General features: G+C 36.9%; 1 protein-coding gene across 3 annotated transcripts in view; it reads right to left on the reverse strand.

Moving 5' to 3' along the window:
* EPRS1 (glutamyl-prolyl-tRNA synthetase 1) overlaps positions 1-23,750 on the reverse strand; it is a 78,288-nt gene that overhangs the window by 43,952 nt on the left and 10,586 nt on the right. For 2 of the 3 annotated variants that reach the window (XM_032289269.1, XM_032289271.1), the window contains 11 exons: positions 21,840-21,996; positions 20,770-20,909; positions 19,044-19,138; positions 14,606-14,732; positions 13,727-13,919; positions 12,156-12,327; positions 9,866-10,099; positions 8,895-8,979; positions 8,359-8,418; positions 8,040-8,060; positions 505-615 (listed from right to left, as the gene is read on the reverse strand). In XM_032289269.1, coding sequence (XP_032145160.1) covers positions 505-615; positions 8,040-8,060; positions 8,359-8,418; positions 8,895-8,979; positions 9,866-10,099; positions 12,156-12,327; positions 13,727-13,919; positions 14,606-14,732; positions 19,044-19,138; positions 20,770-20,909; positions 21,840-21,996 — 1,395 coding nt within the window. The remainder of the gene's footprint in view (positions 1-504; positions 616-8,039; positions 8,061-8,358; positions 8,419-8,894; positions 8,980-9,865; positions 10,100-12,155; positions 12,328-13,726; positions 13,920-14,605; positions 14,733-19,043; positions 19,139-20,769; positions 20,910-21,839; positions 21,997-23,750) is intronic. The other variant, XM_032289270.1, reaches the window with a different exon arrangement.

The following is a 23,750-nucleotide window of genomic DNA, read 5'->3' on the forward strand; positions in this document are numbered from 1 at the left end:
CTATTCAGAATTTAAATGAACAGATGCTATTTTCACTTCACTTATACTTTCCAAAACAGGGGAAATGGAAGTGTAAGAGACTCTGAAGTCAAGCTGTGATTCAACAGTAGTAGGTCTAATGTTTTGGCTTAAAGACAAAGGTGACAGTGAATACCCTAGTTAATAAAGACTACACCTTCGATTTCTCATCTTTCAGAATTACTCTAGGAAGAGATAAATTCTCACTACACATTAAAATATGCTAACTCTACAGAACAAAAAAAAGCAGCACCTGAGCATAACAGTTCTGTGTGATGTGCTATGGACTGTTACTAAACAAACTTCTTTAAGGCAAAAAAATCTGCAAAAAGATTTACTTCAATTAGTATCAAATCCTGACAAAAAAGGTTGAATAGAAAATCATCTCGAAATCATGCCACTGACATGAAAGCACATTTTCCTTTTTATTATCCTGCTCCTTCTTTTAACAGAGAGAAACACATTGGTGAAACTGTTAAGAGTGACCTTTGGGTGTTTGGCTACTTCTTTCATCTCCTCCTGAGCTTCAGGTACATTCACTGGGATCACTTCTTTCTTTAGTAATGCAACATATCGTGGAGCCACTGGGTCAATAACCTGCAACAAATACATCTTCATGTCAAAACCCTGAGAGAGCTTATAAAGCGCCATAAATAAAATAAATAATAGCACAGGAATACTAACTGGCTTTCTTGTTACTGCATTTACTAATTTTTTTTTCATCTGTTAACTCTTTTTTGATATTTATCATCAAGCAGAAAAAAGAGAAATAACTGTAAACCAAGACTCATGAAAGATTTAGACTTCTTTCCCAAGAATAGTTACTAGCAGGTGAAATGAAACCAATTAAAGCATAATATTAGAGTTATTTTGAAAATAATTTTAAAATCAGGTATTAGTAAAAAAAATTATCCAGTGGGATTATACCTTAATTCTAAACGTAAATGTGATATTTGATTTGGTAGTTTGGAGAAGTCCATTTTAAGAGAATACAGATATTTTTGTTTCAGTATTGTTTTATTTAATCAGTGTTAGGGTAACACATCACCATCAAAAGCCGAATAGCATTTAGTCACTATAATAAGGCAATTCTATAGATTAAAAGTACAAATGATATCTCTACTGGTTTACATGCTATATATAGAGAGAGACCAGTATATTCTGAGTACATAGCAAAGGCTTGTCTCAAACAGGTAATCAATAAATATTTATAGATTGACTGAATAAATGGTCATACACATTATGCTCTAAACTATTCTACTTCCAAATCAGTAGTAGCATCCCCTTCTGGAGCTGATGTATTTTTCTCACTTCACTGTCGAGTGTGAAATTAGCCATGATGACCAATCACAATAGCAATGTTCAGACACTATATATAAAGCACATGTGAGAAAAATGTAGATGAAAGCAAACAAATAATTAAGTGATAGAAGTTATTTTTTCTCATTAGGAGAATGTAGGAAACAGTGGTATAATTAAACCTGTTTTTATTTTTCCATTGTTACCATTATCGGATTGGCTTTTGTCAGTGTTGAAGGTAGTTTTCAGCTTCTGAAAAGAATATCGTGGAAATTCTGAATGAACTCAGAGAGGAAGCCATCCTCAGAGAGTCATTCATGCAAAGTTTGAAAAGCTATTTAACTTCTCCTCGTCTGCTAATCCTCATCTGCTTATATTTCATACTAATACTAAATCAGTGCCAGCCTTCTCAAATTTACTGTTTCATTCCTTCCTTGAGGCTTAAAGGTCATTCTTACTAGTTAAGGATTTCTCCTTTCAGCTGGAATAATCAAAGATTTAATTCATAACTGACTATTCCTTATTTAGGCCAGTAAGATACAATTTCTTGTAAAAAGGTAAACTAGACAACCCTGCCTGAGAAACTTAGTTCACTGCAGCTGTTTCCTCAGCTGACAAAAAGAACAGAAGGATGTTTCTTACACTTGACTAATTTTAATGATCACTTGGGACAGTTGTGAGCACAGATTCTAAGAAAACTTATCCCCCCAAAAATTAAAATTTTAACGGTATGACTTAAATTTCAGAAATCCAATTTTTAGGCCAGGTGCTGTGGCTCATGTCTGTAATCCCAGCACTTTGGGAGCCTGAAGCGGGTGGATCACGAGGTCAAGAGATCGAGACTATCCTGGCCAACATGGTGAAACCCTGTCTCTACTAAAAATACAAAAGTTAGCTGGATGTGGTGGCACACACCTGTAGTCCCAGCTACTCAGGAGGCTGAGGCAGGAGAATCACTTGAACCTGGGTGGTGGAGGTTGCAGTGACCGAGATCACGTCACTGCACTCCAGTCTAGCAACAGAGCGAGACTCTCAAAAAGAAACCTAATTTTTAACAAGCATTCCATAGGATGGTTAGGATCGGGCATATTTGGGAAACTTGGATTACAAGATTCAAAAGGTGTTTTTAGCTCTGAAAGTATGCAATTCTAAAAGTCTCTGGATCAGTGATTTTCAAATTACTCCAAAGAGTCCTAAGGATTTCAAAGAGGTGCCCCAGTAGCACTAAGCAGAGGGGAAGGACAAGAGGGTCTCCAGATTGCCTTCACATACTTCAACCAGAACACCTATGCTTTTGTTTTACTTATTGGGGTTTAATTTTCAAGAAAACTTTCACTGGAAGAAGACTCCTTATTTGTGGAGTCAGAGAGAAGTCTCTACATACTTTATTAGCTGGGAACAAATGCAAGGGGGTTGAGATGAGAGTTGGGAAAAGAACTATCATACTACTGAAATACATACATTTTAAAATGAAAGCAGTCAATCAGGGTTGATAGAGATTGATAACAACTCTATGATGAACATCTTAAACCTGTGACTCTTCTGCCCTGACTAAAAAGTTAAAATCTTAACAGTTAAGTAAAAAGCAAGAAGAAAATTAGTATGGTTAATACAAAGTAACCTCTTGAAATGTCTCCTACCACTACCAAGGAAAAAAATTATTTATAGCTATATTCCATATAACTATGACAAAAAAATATTAAGTACTAGTTTGCTATCAAGATGAAAACTCAGGCTAAGAAAACAAGGATCACAGTATTGTTGAAGGGATATTGAGAAAACTAATCACCCCACGTCTCTTCCCCTTCATCCATTTCTCCCTTCTTTTCTTTAACATGCACAATTCACTCCATAAATGAGGCTTTTTCTCCAAAGGAGCATGCAAACAAATCTAGCTACTTTTTTTTTCTAACAGAAGCTGCTTTAAAAAAAAAAAAAAAATGCTGAGTTAGTTAAGAGTAGGAGAGTGTCCAAAGAATGATTTAGCTCTGCCAGTAACACTTACTTCACAACTCCATGAAACTAAATTTAGTTCACTGATGCTTCACTTAAATGTTACCCACAGTGCTTGAGAAGAAAAATAGAGTAAGCTAGAAAACAACAAAGCAATAATTAGAGATTTAGAGTGCCATGAACTCTAAATAAGATGATTATGTACCTAAGAATTGAAGGGAATGGGTTTCGTTGTATGAAGACATCATGAAGGCCAGCAACAGAAACAAAGTAATGATCAGAATGATTTCCTTTTCACTACCAATTGACTAAAAACAATGCTACGTTTTAAAGATAGTGTCTAATGATTAAAGACCTCATAGGATTCAGGAGAAAGAAAGCATACTGAAAATAATCATCAACTTTCACTCTCTCCCAATCCCCCCACTTAAAAGAAATGAAAGGTTTTCTTTTGTTTAAAGACACAAATCCAGAAGGATTAGTATAATAAAAGAGAAAGCCAGGCTCGGTGGAAAACTCCTGTAATCCCAGCATTTTAGGAAGCCTAGGTGGCCAGATCACCTGAGGTCAGGAGTTCCAGACCAGCCTGGCCAACATGGTGAAACCCTGTCTCTACTAAAAATACAAAAATTAGCTGGGTGTGGTGGTGGGTGCCTGTAATCCCCACTACTCGGGAGGCTGAGGCAGAAGAATTGCTTGAACCCGTGAGGCAGGGGTTGCAGTTAGCCAAGATCACGCCATTCATTGCACCATAGCCTGGGCGACAGAACAAGACTCTGTCTTTAAAAAAAAAAAAAAAAAAGCAGCAACAAAATTCTGGAAGCTGAAAAACATATAGAAAGATCCCCTCCCCACTCTATATAACCAGGCAACTGCCTCTCCCCTACCTTGACAAAAGAATGGAAGTTTACTCTGTGAATAAGAAGGTATCTAGATCCTGTCAGACACCAGAAAGAGCCAAAGGAGAGGGTACTGCACAAGAGACAAGGGGAATAATGAATTTATGATAGTAAATGTAAAAAACCCTCAGTAGTCTTCCCTAATTCGGCCCCAAAACCTGGCAGCCAGGACTTCACACTCCCCGGAAGGTGATTCGATGAAGCGCCTCTGGGAAAACTGCCTAATCCATGAGTAAAGATATAAAATTACTGTCATGGAACTTCTCCAACAAAGATGTTTATACAGTGAAGCTCAGTTGAAAGCCCAACTCTTGCTCTTTGGGCTTCTAATCACTCTTTATTTCCTGATATTAAACATAAGCAGATAACCAAGGCTAACCAGACACCTGAGAAAATGCCTTTAATGTGAAAGAAACCAAAATGAACAAAATGGAGAAAAGAGATGCTACTCTGCAAAAAAACTACTATTAATACCATGCAACAAGAATAGAAAGTTATTTTGAAAATTCGGAGAACAAGAGAAACACTGGAACTATAATGGCATAAATAAAATTCAATAGAAAGGTGGGAAGATAAAAATTAAATAGATCTGTGAGAAACTAAACACAAGAAGGAAAATAAAACAGAAAACAAAATGAGAGGACCAGTCCAGGAGGCCCAACATCTTCCCAAGAAGAATTCTGGAGAGAAGAAATGCACAGTAGAGAAGAAAGAAAAAGAATACAAGGTCAGGTGCAGTGGCTCACACCTGTAATCCCAGCACTTTGGGAGGCCTAAGCGGGTGGATCACAAGGTCAGGAATTCAAGACCAGCCTGGCCAAGATGGTGAAACCCCGCCTCTCCTAAAACTACAAAAATTAGCTGGGGCAAGCAAAGTGTCTCATGCCTGTAGTCCTCGCATGGGTGGATAGCCTGAGCTCACAAGTTCGAGACCAGCCTGGGGAACACGGTGACACTCCATCTCTACTAAAAATACAAAAAATTAGCTGGGTGTGGCAGCGTGCACCTATAATCCCTGTTACTCAGAAAGATAAGTCAGGAGAATTACTTGAACCCGGGAGGCGGAGGCTGCAGTGAGTCAAGATCGCACCATTGCACTCCAGCCTGGGCGACAGGGTGAGACTCTGTCTCAAAAAAAAAAAAAATTAGCTGGGCGCGGTGGCAGGCGCCTATAATCTCAACTATTCAGGAGGGTGAGGCAGGAGAATCGCTTGAAGCTGGGGGTCAGAGGTTGCAGTGAGCCGAGACTGCACCACTGCCTGGGGAACAGAGTGAGACTGTTTCAAAAAAAAAAAAAAAGAAAAAGAATTCAAGAAAATTTCCCAGAACTGAAGGAATGAGTTTCCAGAATGGAAGCTACATGTTCTTCCAATGGATGTGGATGAAAAGAGACCCTCAGCAAGACCTATCATCATGAAATTTCAGACTAAAAACACAGATCTGATAAAAGGTTTCAAAAATCTTCTTCATCCCATGCTCCCCTGTTAGGGAGCTACCAGAAGTACAGCACAGCAAAGCAAGAAGGTGATACAAAAAAAAGAAGATGCAAAAATGGAGCAATGTTCTGTAATGTCCATCACAGAACAAAAGCAAAGGGAATCCCTAGAAGGATGATGAAGAGACCTAGGAAGACAGCTGTGCCTCAGAAGCCAATGAGCCCTGAATCCAGATCAGGTTCCAGGGCAGCACAGAAGGCTCTGGCAGAGATGTCTCCAAAATGAAACTGAAAGTATACCTAATGCATCTGAATATCTTGGTGGGAAATTTGCACACGTTGTGGAGACAGAATTAGAAAAGTACTTAGGGGGGCCAGACACAGTGGCTAATGCCTGTAATCCCAGCACTTTGGGAGACCAAGGTGGGCAGATCACGAGGTCAGGAGTTTGAGACCAGCCTGTCCAACATGGTGAAGCCCTATCTCTACTAAAAATATGAAAGTTAGCTGGGCTTGGTGGCGGACACCTATAATCCCAGCCACTCAGGAGGCTGAGGCAGGAGAATCGTTTGAAGCTGGGAGGTGGAGGTTGCAGTGAGCCAAGATCACACCCTTGCGCTCCAGCCTGGGTGGCAGGGTGAGACTTTGTCTCAAAAAAAAGAAAAAGAAAAGAAAAGTACACAGGGGTGGAAAGAGGAAAAAATATTTTATTTTTATTTTTGAGACAGGGACTCACTCTGTCACCCAGGCTGGAATGCAGTGGCATGATCACGGCTCACTGCAGCCTTGACTTCCTGGGCTCTAGTGATCCTCCCATCTCAGCCTTCCAAGTAGCTGGAACTACAAGCGCACGACACCAGGCCCAACTAATTTTGTTTTTTTTGTAAAGATGGGGTCTCATTACGTTGCCTACGCTGGTCTCAAACTCCTGGGCTCAAGCAATCCTCCTGCCTTGGCCCTCCAAACTGCTGGGATTATAGGCATGATAACCTGGCCTAATTTTATTTTTTTTTAACAGAAAAACAAGAACAAAAAAAAGGAAAAATAAGCAAATGAGAGGAAGAGACAAAGCAAGACAATCGACTACAAGCAAACCAAAAAGGAGAAAAAGTAAAAGGCCAAATTATTTATCTTCCATCATGGGAAGTCAACTAGCATGTCTAAATGTAACTAAAAAATCAGTTTAACACATATATTTCATTCAGAAATATAAGCAATATGTCAGGCGCAGTGGCTCATGCCTGTAATTCCAGCATTTCGGGAGGCTGAGGCGGGTGGACCACAAGGTCAGGGGTTTAAGACCAGCCTGGCCAACATGGTAAAACCCCATCTTTACCAAAAATACAAAAATTAGCCAGGTGTGGTGGCAAGCAATTGTAGTCCCAGCTACTCAGGAGGCTGAGGCAGGAGAATCACTTGAACCCAGGAGGTGGAGGTTGCCGTGATCCTAGACTGTGCCACAGCCTGGGCAACAGAGCAAGACTCTGTCTCAAAAAAAAAAAAAAAAAAAAAGAAAGAAAGAAGGAAAAAGAAAAGAAATATAAGCAATAAATACCAAAAGAATTATCTAGAAGAGTTGAAAGTTCTTTCTCTAGGGAGAATATGAAAGAAGATAGAGAAATGTGCTGTTCACCTTAACAGACCCTACAGAACTATTTGAGTACAATAAAATATATTTCAGATATCTAAAGTGCCCATGCTTAACTTTATTAAAACTTACAATCATTAAAAATCGTATTGTTAATGAAAAGTACACCAATGTTAACTTTGCCCGCAAATTCTACTCATATTTATTATTAGTAACTGCAGCAACAGAAAGAACCAATTAACAATTCCTTTACGTATCAAAAACTAAACACAAAAGACCAAAATAAAACAAATTCAAGACACATGCGAAACAAGCAACTATTTCTCGAGGCAAGACATCAGCACCATCAAGCAGCAATCTCAAATAAGAATTTACAGAACACAATCACAGAAACCATCATTTAAAACATGGCATTTGAATGATTTGCCTTATTATAGTGTCTAAGCATCTGCTTTCCAATTAATAATTAACAATGTCAATAGGCTGTATTCCTCATTTGACTTTCAGTTAACAGACAGTTAAAAAAAAAATGCTGGATTCAATAAGACAAAGGAACTGTAATTAATGAGCCTTCGATACAACTCAATAAAATATATAATTTTAAAATTCTATGTCCTCTCAGCACACGAGGGAATGGTAGAATCGAGTTATCCAAATCTCCCCTTTGGCACTAAGAAAACCAGAGGACATGGTTTTTAACACTATGAATAATGCATTTTCAATGTGTTTGCATAAGCAAGTCCTTTATATAAATGTGATTGTGCTTCAAAGCCATATAACATCTCAGGTTTTAACATATAATATGCTAAAAGCTATGTTTAAGGCAAATAAAAGCATTAAGTAATACCTTCTTACACAGAGCTCGCAGCTTGAAAGTAGAAAATGAAATGCAGAGTGTTCATAAAAAATTTAAGGAAAAAACTATTACTGTTCCCCATAATTCCAAGTTTTTTTGTTTCAATCATTGTTACTTATTTGGAATAGTTAATAGGCTTCATTAATGTTCTTCATGTATTTAAAAAAGGAAAACATTCCATTTTCCTGAAAGTCTGCAAAATGTTAAAATTCTTCACAAACTGTTCTCTACCATGAGCACAGTAATGACTTCTAGTACATAATTTGGGACTTAGGCAGGAGAAAAGAAGACAGAGAGTTAAAATAAATACCTTTTTGTTAAATGCCCAGATTTTGTCCCATTCCATGTTCACAACTGAACGTGAAGAGCCCTAGAAAATAATAACATGATTTTAAGGGCAAAAAGTATTAATTAGAACTTTGCCTTTTTTTCGTGCTAAGCATGTTTAGAAAAAAATTAACTCGAGAAATACTTACGAGTGTACCTCCAGTGCAATATAAAACTCAGTGTACACAAACTAATTTGGTTACCCTTAAACAGTTCACTGTAAAGGTTCAGTCTACAGACTGGTCACAGTCAACAATCACATAATTCACTGCTATAAATACTTCAGCTGCCTTTGTCCAAACCTAGCTTAGGAGTTTAGGACATTTTCAATTTTTCACTATTATAAACAGTAATAAACATACTCCTTTGTTTAAAAAAAGAAAAAAAAAAAGTCTGCCCTTGGATCATAAGGCACAAACAAGGAATAGAAAGAACAACAGAGATAATAAAGACTAAAGGGACAGTAATAGAGGTACCTGAAATTTCAAACAGAGAAGCTGGAAAAGAAACCTGACGCACCTGAGCAGCAATAAACTGTTTCAGTCCTTCAACTGTCATCCCTCTTCTCAGTACACCACGAACCGTAGGAAATCTGGGGTCATCCCTGGAAATATGTAAATTTTAAGTACCAAGGATATATTTTAATGTGTAGATGTGGTGAGAAGATACTTAATCAATAATAAATTATATTCAGCTTATTAAACATTTGGCTGAGAGCTGGTTATACTAACTAGGCAGATGGCAATACTAGTGAGCCCAAGTTCAAGGAATAGGGTAACTGCTGACTTGTCAAATACTACAGTAAAATAAATGCACTACTGAAAACAGTAGAAGAACATTAAAAAAAAAAAAAGACATAATGGTGACTTTTCAAATATGGAAATCCCATGCATTAATACATTTTTATTTAACAAACATTTTCAAGGTCCCTATTCCATATAGGACCACAAGAATCAGAAAAAAGATGGTATCTTGCCATTCATGTATGAATATACTTTATAAAGACCTTTGTAATAAAACAACAATATATTTAAGAAATTAATATTCTGCAGGCATTTGCAAACCTCACTAAGTATGCAGTAATATCCTTTTAATGGAGCTCAAGATAAACTTTTACATCTTCCCTTTGACTTAAGGGTATTTTTACCTTCTTGGGACCTAGCTGAAAAGCAGAGAGTAGAGATCAGTAACCAAATATACCAAGGAACAGAAAGTCATAACCATTTTCCTATTAAATGCTAAGACTTGCAGAGGACGTGCCCTCGTGTGTTTTTCAATCCATGATTCCTAATAAGCATTCCATATTAGTGGCATTAAAACAAGAAAGGGGAACCCTAATGTACTGGTTGAGATGAAGATAAGAACCAGGAATTCTATAGGCCTACCCATTCCCCCTCCTCCCAATAACTTTCCTATCTCTCAAGCAGTTTAAAAATCACTGATCTACTATGTCCCTACTTCTTGTCAATTGTTAGCAACACTAAACATACCATCCATCTACTAGTCCTTCATTGACAAACCATGTGAGTTTTCTTTTGGATAGCACTGTGTTGTTCAGATTTAGCCGACTATATTCCCAAATATATGGTTTTCTTATGCCTAAAGCTTCAATAATCCAGTAAAACTGCTCGTCTCTGTCATGGTATTCTGTTGTTCTCAAGGCATGTGTAACACCTTCGATGCTGTCAACTATGGGGCAGGCAAAATCGTATGTTGGATAAACACTAGAAAAAAAGAAAATTAAGAAAACCATAAAACATTTTATCCTTTCCATCTTAGACTGGGCATTATAAATAACAACACTAGTTTAAAATATAATTTTTTACAAGTTAAGAGATTCTTAAATACCAAAAGGTTTTATAACTTATAATACTCAAAGTATTTCAAAACATTAGCAGCCTCTGAGAAGGATAAGTCAGTTATCAACTCAGTATTAAAACAAAAAAGCAAATTTGCAATTTAATTAAAAAATTAGGTACTGGCTTGACAAATTCTATAATCATATTTCTGTAATGACCAATGTACAGCATGGTAGGAAGCAACAAACAATACATTACATAATTTTAAGGTAATTTAGCTTTTGAACATCTTTTTGAGATGGAGTCTCAACCAGTCTTTAGTAATACCTTACTCAAGTAAATCCTTCAAAGTCTTAAAAGATTTGTAGTCAAATGTACTCAAAAACAGTTCTCCATTCACTGTGTTAAAAAAAAAACAATAACAACAACAAAGGACCAGAAAATCACTAGGTTAATTAAAATTTAAGATGAAGTAGTCTTAGAAACAATTTCTGACTAAGATAATGCACACAATTTACATGTAGTATCAATTTGAATAAAGAACACATATATTAGCGCATTATGCTTTTGTTGTTTTAGTTTTTGGAGACAGTCTCGCTCTTTCACTCATGCCAGGGTGCAGTGGTACGATCTCAGCTCAGTGCAACCTCCACCTCCTGGGTTCAAGTGATTCTCAGCCTCCCGAGTAGGTGGAATTACAAGCATGCGCCACTATGCCTGGCTAACTTTGGTATTTTTTTAAGAGATGGGGTTTCACTATGTTGGCCAGGCTGGTCTCAAACTCCTGGCCTCAAGCGATCACCCAGGCCTCCCAAAGTGCTCGTATTACAGGCATGAGCCACTGCACCCAGCCAATGCTGTCCTTTTTGTTTGTCTGTCTAGAGACAGAGTCTCACTCTCTCACCAAGGCTGCAGTGAAGTGACATGATCACAACTCCATGTAACCTTGAACTCCTGGGCTCAAGCAGTCCTTCTGCCTTAGTCTTCCAAGTAGCTAGAACTACTGAAGCATGCCATGATACCTGGCTAATATTTTTAATTTTATTTATTTTTTTGGTAGAGACAGATTCTTGCTATGTTTCCCAGGCTGGTCTCAAACTCCTAGCCTCAAGAGATCTTTCTGCCTCAGCCTTCCAAAGTGTTGCGGTTACAGGCATGAGCCACTGTGTCCAGCCGTTATACTTAAGATGCTACTGCATTTTGCTTTGTAATTATTTGATACTGAAAATGTGTATCCAAAGTCACTTTTCCAAATGTATTTAAAGGATTTCCTTAGTAAAACAAGGAGTAATCCTAGTAAAAATGATAATCACGCTACTCACACGTTTGTCTATATATGGACGTATCAGGACCCATAAGTTTAAAGTAAATCACATCAGCTAACCAAGTAATCATTTACATTTACCATTCTCTTCAGAAGTCTTAATTCAGCATTTGTGTGTAGTAGGCTTCTCCAAAGTATTAAAAAATATATATTATGGTTTATTTTATAAAGTAGAGTTTTTTTGGAAAAGGTCCATTTAAAACAAAGATCTGTTAACCTACAAATTCACATAGAAAACTAATCTAAACACATGTTACTTTCCTGTATTGTTCATATTCCTGGAAGTTTTCAATATTATCACTTTTGGGAATCAATCTGTGCAAAGTAGACTCAAAGTTTATTACAGGAAGAGAAGTACCTTCACCTAAAGGTATACATCACAGTTTACCTAATCAATACAAAAAAAGCAGCTCTAGGCAGACTCAGGACTTTCATAGATGGAAGTGATCTTAGAAATAAAGTAGTATAACCTTAACTGACAGGTGATCAAACAGGCCCTGAAAAGGTTACATGCCTTTATAGAAGTCCACCAGCCAGTTAACCCATGCATGAACAAAAGGCCAGGCTTCTTGACTATTTTGCATCTGCTCCATATTTACAGAAGATCAAAACAAAAGCACAGAAGGCTACCTAGCATATTGAAGGAGACATATTTACTTGTATTTATTTCCAGTTCTTGGATGTGGTTGAATTTTGCAGCGATAAAGGGTTGGATCTCTCATGCATCCGTTGTTACTACTCATGTCAATTTTTGCTCGCAAACAACAGGACTGACCAAACTGGCTCCCTTTTTTCATTTCTTCCCACATTTGTAGATTCTTCTCAATAGCTATAAAGTGATAATTATATTAGTTTATTAATCTGCTTAAATTTAAATTATTCTAATAGTGCTATAATTTGACATAAATTTTCATGTTATTGTCTTATAAACACCCTGTGTTAGTTTAAAAACACTCTAATAGTTCCAGTATCCAGCACCAAGAGCAAATCCATCATTTTTTTAATGAAAGAAGTTTCACAATACATTTAGGATATACAAATATGTTTTAGAAAAGGTGACATCAATACATTCCACTCATGTAGTTTCAATTAAGCACAAGAAAAAGTACAAAGCCTGAAGGCTCTGCTCACCTAGTGTTTCCCTTCCCATCATGGCACAACCGGCCAGCCCCTTCTCTTCTCATCTCCCTCAAATTTAACATTTTGCCTTTAAAGCAGAAGCATTCTCTTCTTTAGCCACCTCATGCCTAGAGGACAGAATGGTTTGGTCCAGCCCTAAGGTTCCACAGGCATTGGCACTACAGCCCGTGCCTGTCTGAAGAACACAGTTCGGGCTGAGAGTCTGAGCTCCTGGGCTCCCTGAAAGCCCCTTCTCATCCCAATGAGAAGCAGGATACTCTTGGATCCAAGAAAATAAAAGGCGATAGAAAACAGACCATGATACAAGAAAAAAAAGAATACTAGAAAATAAGGACTCTGTATTTCAAGTGGCTATGGTTTTACCTATATCAGAATATCTAGCAAACAACCTGCCCCACATCGATAAGAACTGTTAAACAATAATTTTCTGTGGAAGCTGCTAAAAATATAAGACACTTGCCCACAAAGCATCAAGGTAAGTCTAAAAATCCATTTGTTTGCCATCTTTGAAAATGTAGAGAAACTTTTCAAAAGAAAAAAGACTCATTATAACTACTTCAATTTACCAGTACTTCCCAAATGTGACACTCAAGATTTAAATACAGTGTGGTTCTGGTAACATAATTACAGAATGAAAATAGCCCAATTCAGAAGTTCAGGAGAGAAATCATGAATAAGAAAGATATGCTCTTTAGTCAAGTGATATTTCAGAGACGTAGGTTAGTAATGAGCTTATATATTATATTCACATTTACCCACATGCCAAAAGGAAGACTTGGGTGACAACATTATCATCAAAAATTGTATTATAGAAAAAAGAAAACTGTAAAATGTTCCAGAAGGAATCCTTCAAACTGAATACAATGTAAAAAACTACACATAAGTGAGACACTAAGGGCATATTCATATGCAGCTGTGATGTTAAAATAATAAAAACATAAAGATGATAAAGAAAAAAGATTTCTAAGACAAATGAGTCATATACCCAAATGTGTTTAAACTAGCAGCTTTTATTAAAAAGAAATCACATTCTACTCAAGAAGCAAAAGATAAGAATATCAATTAAAACATAAAACAATGTGTCTTACGGTTTTTTCTATGTTTGGATTCTATCCTCTGCTCACGTTCTGCTTTCATCTGTTCGGCAGGAGTATCATCCACATAAGCCTTCCCTTCTTGAATTAGCTTCTCTGCATATTTCATTATAGTTTCAAAATGATCCGAAGTATAAGTAAATTGATCTGGTTTGATATGCAACATTGCAACATCTTCCAAGATAACCTGTAATAAGAAACCAAAATAACCACCAGTATATCTTTCCCATTTTTTCGTGCTTTTTCAACCCTTGATACTGCATTTAGGCAAATGTAATATAGACCATCAGTCTTATTTAGCCTGAAAATGGTTGTGGAAGTTACATGATATTAGATCAAAAAAGAAAAAAAAGAGATAGATATGCATTACATTAGCCTCCAAATTTCCATCTGAGAAAGCTGATCTCATGATGGAGTTTTATATTTACTTTGGAAAAGCTGGTCATTACTGGGAGAACTGACAATCATTTGCCCTCTCTTTGAATACACTGCCATACTTCTGAAAAAAGATAAGAGGCTAGGAAACCTTCACATTTTTCCAATACCTACTTAGTGTTTATTTCATTCACAAACTTAAGATTATATGACCAAAAAACCTGCCTCCAGTGACCAATTCATTTAATAAATTGGTATTATAGGAAAATATATCATTCAGGTACGATCTGTAACTTGGGAAAAGAAAAATAAATTTTAAGTTTTTTTGGTATGAGAGCTCGATGTTTCTTGGCTTAGGTTTCAGACATGGAATATATAGATAAGGGGGAAAAAGCAGCTATGAGAACAAAATTTATTTTCATACCATGAAGGTATTAGGTAATCCTGTAACTTTAATTAACTTTTCTGACAAAGGGTCATCACTACACTTTTAATTACCTTCTCAAAATCTTCCTTTTCTTTTTCAGGATTTGTGTCATCAAATCTCATGATCAGTTTCCCTTTAAAGTTAACCTGGTAGTGCTGGTTCAGAAGAGCAGCTTTTGCATGCCCAATGTGTAAGTAACTAAAACAAAAACATTTCACAAAGAAACTCATTAACATGTTTTAACTAATTACTTAAACTTAACCTTTTTGAGGAGATGAGAACTAAACAAAAATCCTTCTAATTGGTACCCCAGTCATATTTTATTTTCTAACAAAAAGTACTGTGATCGAAAATCTAACCCTGACAGGAAGGAAAAAAAGACTATACCATTCGTAAAACAATTGTAAGAAACAACTTCATATGTAAAATCTTACAGAAGGGACAAGCTATTTACAATCATTGCAACCTTAAGGAGAATCTCCTTTTTCTTTTTATCAGGAAGAACGACCACTTAAAGTAAAGCTGCTTCAAAATTGTTTCCAATGCTACCTTCCACTGTTTAATAAGATCTACTACTACTGAAAACTGGGTGCCCACCTAATGCCCACTGAAGAGAAGCTCCTCTGAGACTGTCACTGTCACTGTGATGGCTAAATGAAAGGAGCACCTGAGAATCAGGAAGCCACAGAAAAGTCACTTTACTTCTCTAGGCTTCAGTTTTCTCAGATGCCAAAATAAAAGATAATTTTTTAACTTTAATTTTTAAACTTTTATTTTAGGTTCAGGGGTACATGTGAAGGTTATGTAGGTAAGCTCATGTCACAGAGATTAAAAATAAAAGAATTTTAGCTAAATAATCCCAAAGGTCTCATAAGCACCAAACTCAATGAATCGGAATCTACAAAAACACTGTTCTGCTGTTCCTATCAGCAGCTGACAACTGTAAGGAATAATACAGATGAGAGGCACTGTTGATAATATCACACATCAACACCCTCCTCTATCAAGTAGGTGAGTAAAAGAAAATATGTTATAGCACTATGTTGAAATACAGTGGATTGGGCTAGAAACAAGGCATGAAGCATGGAAGTTTAATCAGCTCTCACCAACTTGTATTAGTTTCAAATGATGGTAGCAGTTGCATAGTTTTAAGACAGTTACCTAGTTTCACATGCAGTTTTTATCTCAGTTGACATCAATATGGGAGGAAGGAAAACCACAACCTCTTGTATATATTTATACCATTTTTAAATCAATCAATTCTTAAAAAGCCATTAGTATCCCAGATCAATGATTCAACTTTAAGAAGGGTTTATATGCAAAGATTATGCAAACACATACAATGCAACATATTTAGGGCTATTCAAAACTTTCTGCATGTAATAAAGGGCTGTACATGATGTCGCAGATGAGATCTTAGACCAGAAAAGGGATGGGAAAAACTAATAAAATCCCAAAAAAGCATGGAGTTTAATTAATAATATGTTAGCCAGGGCAGTGGATCAAGCCTGTAATCCCATCACTTTGGGAGGCCGAGGCGGGTAGATCACCTGAGGTCAGGAGTGCAAGACCATCCAGCCTGATCAACACGATGATACTCGTCTCTACTAAAATCACAAAAAGTAGCCAGGCGTGGTGGCACATGCCTGTAATCCCAGCCACTTGGAAGGCTGAGGCAGGAAATCACTTGAACCCGGGAGGCGGAGGTTGCAGTGAGCCAAGATTGTGCCATTGCACTCCAGCCTCGGCAACAAGATCGAAACTCCATCTTTAAAAATAAAATAGTAAGAATATAGTAATATTGGTTCATTAGTTGTGACAAAAGAACCACAGTAATGTAAGATGTTAATGTTAGGAAAAACTGAGTGCAGAGTACATGGGAACTTTCTGTACTATTTTTGCAACCTTGTGAAATCTAAAACTAAGTTAAAAATGTATTAAAAATAAAATTAAATGAAGGGTCATAAGTTCCCAGGAAGAAAAATTCTGTGGTTTAGTTTTAACTGAGGGCATTGCACCCAATAACATGCTATAATAACCATTGTCATGAAAATACTAACTAAATTACTACCTATTATTTTACAGTTAATGTGCTTGGCTTTAAAATACAGAAGTTAATTTAAGAAGGGTGATGAGATCAAAACATGATTTCAAAAATGTTACTTCCACATCCAAAATAGTATGTGCAGGTCTAACAATTCCAAACCTCAAGTAAGCTAAGAGGACTATAAAATCATCAGTTAAAGAGTCAATCTATATCAGAATAGCTTAGGGAAAAAAAAAAAAAAAAAAGATCATGCTGCATGAGTTAGCACTGATGCTGAATTGGGCTTCTGCCACATGTAGGAGATACATGTAGTATAATTTTTAATTATATGAACTCTAGAGTCACATGGTATAGGTTTGAGCTTGGCAAGTTACTAAAACATTGTATGAATCTGTTTCCGAGGCCGAAGCCATTTGTAAAATAGAAATAACAACAAACAACAACAGTGCCTTCTTTAGAAGGCTGCTGGTATTAAATAAGTTGCTGTAAGTAAAGCATGTGGTGGCACCTGTACATAATAGGTACTATATATATGTTAGCTAAGAATAAAAACAAAAGGCAAAGCCAAGCCTTCTGGCCTTTCATTTAAGACAAAGAAAAGGAAAAAAAGAAAAAATAGTAATTAAAGAAAAACTCTTCAACAATATAAGAAGAGATGATCAGCTGGGTGCAATGGCTCACACCTGTAATCCCAGCACTCTGGGAGGCCAAGGTGGGCAGATCACCTGAGTTTGAGACCAGCCTGACCAACACAGAGAAACCCCATCTCTACTAAAAATACAAAATTAGCCAGGCTTGGTGGCGCATGCCTGTAATCCTGGCTACTCAGGAGGCTGAGACAGGAGAATCACTTGAACCCAGGAGGCAGAGGTTGTGATGAGCCGAGATCGTACCACTGTACTTCAGCCTGGGCAACAAGAGCAAAACTCCATCTCAAAACAAAAAACAAAAAAACAAGAAGAGATGATCAAAATTATGCGCAATAAGAGAAACTAAATACTGATTCATATTCCAAATCCCAAAACTGTCTCACGAGCATAGTCTCTGAAACCGACATAATGTACAAGTAAATACGTTTTATACTGTAAATATACAAACATGGGGAACTCACTATTCCAAGAAGTGACAGTGACACAAAATATAAAAAGATTCGAAAAAGACAAATGTTCAAGTGGCACAATTATAATTGGCCACTGCCAAAAAAAGGTGGCTTTTATAGAGAATTAAGGTCACTATCCAAAAGGATAATCATGACCACTCATGCCAAGTACACAGAAGCAGAATACTGGATGGTAGGAACCCAAGATGTCTACAGGTATTAAACCATGTAAGGTAAGTATTATTTATGATTGAATCCACTTAGTCAATTACCAATCAATCATTTAATGATCAAGTCTGTGAATTTTCCAGTCATCACTTCTGTTTCATCTCCTTCTATCTACCCTTTATTTCACCTCCTAAATCAGCAAACATAGAAAAGCAGAGAAAATGTGAAATTCTAAAAGTAATTTTACTGTTAATTATGCTTATGAAATAGTTTGTGAAGAACTATTAAATACATAGCTAAAAGAAAATTGTTTCTATATCTTCCAGTTTCTACTGTGTACTACAGAAGGGTGAGAACTTCGTTATGGCAATAGAATACAAAATCTGAAAAAATTAAATTTGGAAATCTTAAATTAGGAAAAAATAATCACCTCACTTACAAAATATAGCAGATCACTTTCCTAACGGTTTATTTTCTAAGTGAGACTAACTGTTTTAATAAGACGTATTTTATTATAGTAATATAATTGGAAGGATGTTATTATAAAGCTTGTCCAATGTGTTTCAAATAGGATGACAGGTGTGCAAAGACAAAGACCCCCTCGGTCTTGGGGAATGGTGGACAAGGCCTGAAGCAGCCCAGCCAGGTGACCACCATACAGAAGTCTTTTTCCCTAATAAGCCATTCAAATACTACCTTCCATAGCTGTCAAGAGATAAAAGGCTTGGGAAATCTAATGTAAAGACAGGAATAGAAACAGGCTTTTCAGGAATCCCCTTCATTTATTTGGAGGAAAAAAATAAAAACAATGCTATTATAACTTCAACTGCTAATTAAAAGGACTGCTCAGGGTACAAATACAAATCCAATTAAATGAAAGCCCAAAAGTCTAAAAATAAAAATGAACTTCAAGGTTTTTTTATTTATGGATATTTTGTTAATTACATTTAAAGTTCTGTCAGGATAAAATTAAAATGTCTCTTTTATTATGTTCACAAACTAAAACTACAAATTAAATCAACATTAACTATTAGTAATGGAAAAACTATTAAGATGTTTAGAATTTTAACTCCCACAATTAAAATCTTATGTTCTTCTATATCATTAACCTATTAATATTTTAAGTATTTAATCACTGTTTTAAAGCTTTCCCACTAAATATATTCAATTATAAATGTGAGTTACATTTTCTTACCCACTAGCCTCTGGAGGAAATCTGACAGTAACCTTTCCCATCTCTGCACCTGGAAGCTCAACAAATTTCCCAACATCTTGCTTTTTCTCAGGTGCCTGAAAAACACAATCACCATCACAACAAAAAGTCATGTGGTTACATGTCTAAGAACACACTCATTCAACAAATGTGCCAGGCACCACACTGGTTATGAAAAACATAACAACTAGATCATCATCCCTGCACCTAAGGATGCAAAATCTGGTTAAGAATATAAATAAAACCAAATACCAGTAATAGAGATATGTTCAGGGTGCTGTTCGAGCACTCAGGTGAATTAATCGGCAATATCGAGGAGTATAAGGAAAAGCTTAAAAGGAGTTAGGAACCAAGCTGGACCTTGAAGAATAAGTAGAAATATATCATATGGAGAGTATATGGGAAGCTGGACACAGTGGCTCAAGCCTGTAATCCCGGCACTTTGGGAGGCTAAGGAGGGCAGATCATCTGAGGTCAGGAGTTCAAGGCCAGCCTGGCCAACACAGTGAAACCCCATCTCTACTAAAAATACAAAACTTAGCCAGGCATGGAGGTATGTGCCTGTAGTCCCAGCTACTCAGGAGGCTGAGGCAAGAGAATCACTTGAACCTGGGAGGTGGAGGTTGCAGTGAGCCAAGATCATGCCACTACACTCCAGCCTGGGTGACAAGAGCAAAAACTCTGTCTCCAAAAAAAAAAAAAAAAAAAAAGAGTATATGGGGTATTCATTCTAGGTAAATAAATAACAGTAAGGCACAAAGGCAAGAGAAAGTAGTTCAATATCCATGAAAAACTAGGGATGCATATTGGGTGGGTAGGCAAGAAAGCTGAAATAGATTAAGTCAAAAACACAGAGGACCAAAATTTAAGCTTGGCTTTTAAGTTTCAGGCAATGGGGAGTCAGTCCTCAGGGGTAAGTAATAGGACCATGGATTTGTGTTTTCTAAAGTGATACCCTGAACTAAAGAAAGGAGACAAAAAAAAGTTCAGTTATGAGGTGACGATATTAAACCAAGCAAGGGATAATTAGGCCTCAACAAAGCGCAACAGCACTGAAGATGGACAGAAAACAAATCTCCACACATGAGAGTAACAAGACTGGTTGAGTAAATGTGAAAAACAGTGAAGGATGAATAAAGATTTGTAGTCAAAACAACCAAGTGGACTGTGCTATCTTCATTCAAGTAGACAGTTTTCCAATTTTACTACATTAGAAAACCTTCATTAAATCAAAACTTTACTACACATTCCTAAAATGTGGAACAGATCAAAGTCGGGCAACTCCAGCTGTGAAAAGGACCTTTCCTACTGTACACTATGTCACATTCTCCTACACAATCAATGAAAAAGTGCTGCAGAATCCCAGGACTCCATGCTCAATGGTTCAAAAACCAGGAGACTCAGGAGGAAGAAAAGACTGTAAAGGTATAAAATTATGAGGTTTTATTTATATGGAGTTTGGATTGTGTAAGGGTTATACACTGGCTGATCAAAATCTTTAGCTATATAAAAGTTAGGGCTTTAAGTAGCTGAACAATTAAAAGTCAAACCAAGACATAAAAATGTCAGATTCTTGCAAGAAGATTTATTAAAAGAAAATGAACTTTATGAGTAGGAATAATTTTCTTTCCAGACCTAGGGCCTCAGACAGACTGAAATGTCATTTTTTTTTTTTTTTTTTTAAAAAAAGAAAGATAAAAAGGCTTACCACTCTAGCTTTGGTTGCTGAAACATCCCACTGGGTACCTACAGACTGGAAGGCCTGCTGGGCTTCAAGAAAGCCAAACCAGCGTTTTACATGAACTGGAGCTTTGTTCTGTTTCAGCTGTTCCTGCCATGCAGCATTTCCTATTAGCAAAGATAATTTTAAACTATTCAATAAATCTGCAGCTTCAAAAGCAAAGTTCCAGTTGTGATTAATTCAAGTAAATGAGATGGCTTAAAGTTGTGCTTATGAAGAAAATGGAATTTTAAATATCTGGGTATACATCGAAATATTTTGTAATACAGTTAGCTCTCCATGCCCATGGGTTCCATAACCGTAGATTCAACCAACTGAAAAACATTCAAAGCTGGGCGTCATGGTTGCCTGGGACCAGGGGACGGTGGATGATTACGAAAGGACATGAGGAACTTTTTGGGGGTGGTGAGTATATTTGTTATCTTGATTGTAACCATAGTTCCACGGGGGGTGTGTGTGTGTGTGTGTGTGCGCGTCAAAATTTATCAAATTATACATTTTTAAGTAAGTGCGGTTTTCCGTGTATCAATTATACCTCATGAAAGTTGTTTTTGAAAAAAACTGGCTTTCCAAGTTGGAAAGCGCATATTCTTGTTGCATACTGTTGTAGAAGAGGGAAGTGACCTCTCAGGAAAACCACAATTCCACATCATCCCACTACCCCCCAAACTCCCAATCACACACTCACTGAGCAATAAAGACTTTTTTCAAGTCAAAGACAAGTGTCTGGAGTAAAATAATGGCTGAAGTGGGAGAAGTGTTCACATAAATCGGATGGGGGCTTCTTTAACAGGAACAAAATCAGCTCCAAAGGCAAAAAGAAAGTTGACACCAGAAAAAGACAGGGAATTCCTGTAACTGGATAGGAACAAAACAGCCAGGGAGGGGATTCCTCTGTAATAAAGTCCTAAGTTACTGTCTAAACACATATACACACACATATATACACACATGCATACACACAGAGATATATATGCTTCCTATCCAGCAAATATTAAATGATTAAAACAGAGCACTTTAAGAACAATTATTGATACCTTTTAGGGTGGCCCAAACACATAAATCTGCTAAGCTCAAGGAGTTTCCAACTAAGTATGTTCTCAGAGACAGGCAATGATTGAGCTCATTGATTGCGGAAGTAAAGGAATTACATGAAGATAATTTTGTAGCACTGAACTCCAGCCAGTGATCAATCTGTGAACATAAAAGATAGAAAAAAAATGCACTCCAACATTTCAATTTAAAGACCATAAACAAGTTCTAGTTAACTGGAGCAACAGTATATGCGGCTTCCTCAGTCAGACCTATGCTTTTCCTTTCTCAAATTATACAACTTATCATTATGTGAACTAAATTCTGGTTGCCTAAAATCTAAAATGGAACTTAAATAAATGCCACATTTTACTGTTATTTTGCTATGCTTTCTGTTTTTTTACAGGGGTGTGGAGGAGCATTTCAGGAAAGAACAAGAAAATAAGAATTTGAGAACTGGTGGCAGAAATAAGTAACCAACATGAAGGAACCCAAGGGATGGTACCTGGCCAAACAGATTCATTTACTTGAAAAATGTAAAAGTAAATACTTAGAAACTGTTGAGAAATGCTGAGTGTATGGTAAAATTACATTGTTTGCTAAGAAGAACGATGGCAAGGAAAACCTAGCTGGCACTCCCACCCAAGTGGAAAACTGCTTGGGGCATTCTAAAGTAGCAGAGCAGTATATGTATATTACACACCAGTTAAAACAATTCTTTAAGCATGGGACATGTGATCCTGCCCCTGTGGCTCCCTCATGGAGAATACTTTTTAGTTTGTCCATGATCAGTGGTAAGCAGGCACCAGCTTCCTACCTAATTTATCTTGGTTCTACGAGAAAACACAGAACACCTATTTGTTAATAACAAACACCTGTTCAGACAGAATAACTACATGGGTCAGTTTGCTCAAGCCCTCAGCCTGGAATGCTGTCAGGCCCTGAGGCTTTGAGCTGGAAGGCTGTTGGCCCCTGGATAGTCCCACTTTGCTGTTCTATCTGGGTGTCTGTTTCTTAATTCCTTCAGCGCCACCTGAGTCGGGGGTCTCTATGGCCAAGCTGGTCTCGGTAAGAAACCATTCTTTGTACTTTGAATTTCATGAAGATTTAGGAAAGTTAGAGCAGAATACAAACAGGGAAAAAAAGCAGTAACTAAAAAGCAGTACCGTCATCTACAGCATAATGACATTTCGGTCAATGACAGACTGCATATATGACAATGGTCCCAGAAGATTATAGTTTCATTTTATGTTGTCTATGTTTAGATACACAAACACTTACTATATTACAACTGCCTACTGTATTGAGTATTGTAACATGCTGGTATAGGTTTGTAGCCTAGAAGGAATAGGCTACACTGTATAGCGTAGGTGCATAGTAGGCTACCCCATTTAGGTTTTTGTAGGTACACTCTATGATGCTGATAGAATGATGAAATTGCCTAAAAACACATTTCTCAGAATGCATCCTACTGTTAAGAGGCACATGATTGTATCAAAAGATAATTTACTACTGCAGGCGTATGCTCAGAAAAGAAAATGGGATCCAAACTAAGAAGTTACCCTGGTCAAACCTCTTAACTCTTCCAGGCCTGCTGCCTTCCTTATCCCTAAAGAAAGTTGGATGAGATGATCCATACAGCCCTGTCTGCCTATGAAATGCTAGGAATCTCTGAAGACAAAGATAGCACTAAATGCTCCCAAAAGAACAGCTAGTAGGGGATTAAACATTCAAACTTAGGAGTTATTAAAAAAAGAATGTTTTGGTGACAAAAAATAAGATGAGCATTCTGTACCTTGGTCTATATAACTAACACTGTTAATATCCTTAAGTAGAATAGTTCATAAGCCAACAATAAATGAGGTTCCCATAAAAAACAGAAGCATAAGACAAAGCACACAGTGAAATGCTCGTTG

Source organism: Sapajus apella, unplaced genomic scaffold, assembly GCF_009761245.1.
Source record: "Sapajus apella isolate SASKATOON/1434 unplaced genomic scaffold, GSC_monkey_1.0 scaffold22, whole genome shotgun sequence".
Classification (NCBI taxonomy): Eukaryota; Metazoa; Chordata; class Mammalia; order Primates; family Cebidae; genus Sapajus; species Sapajus apella.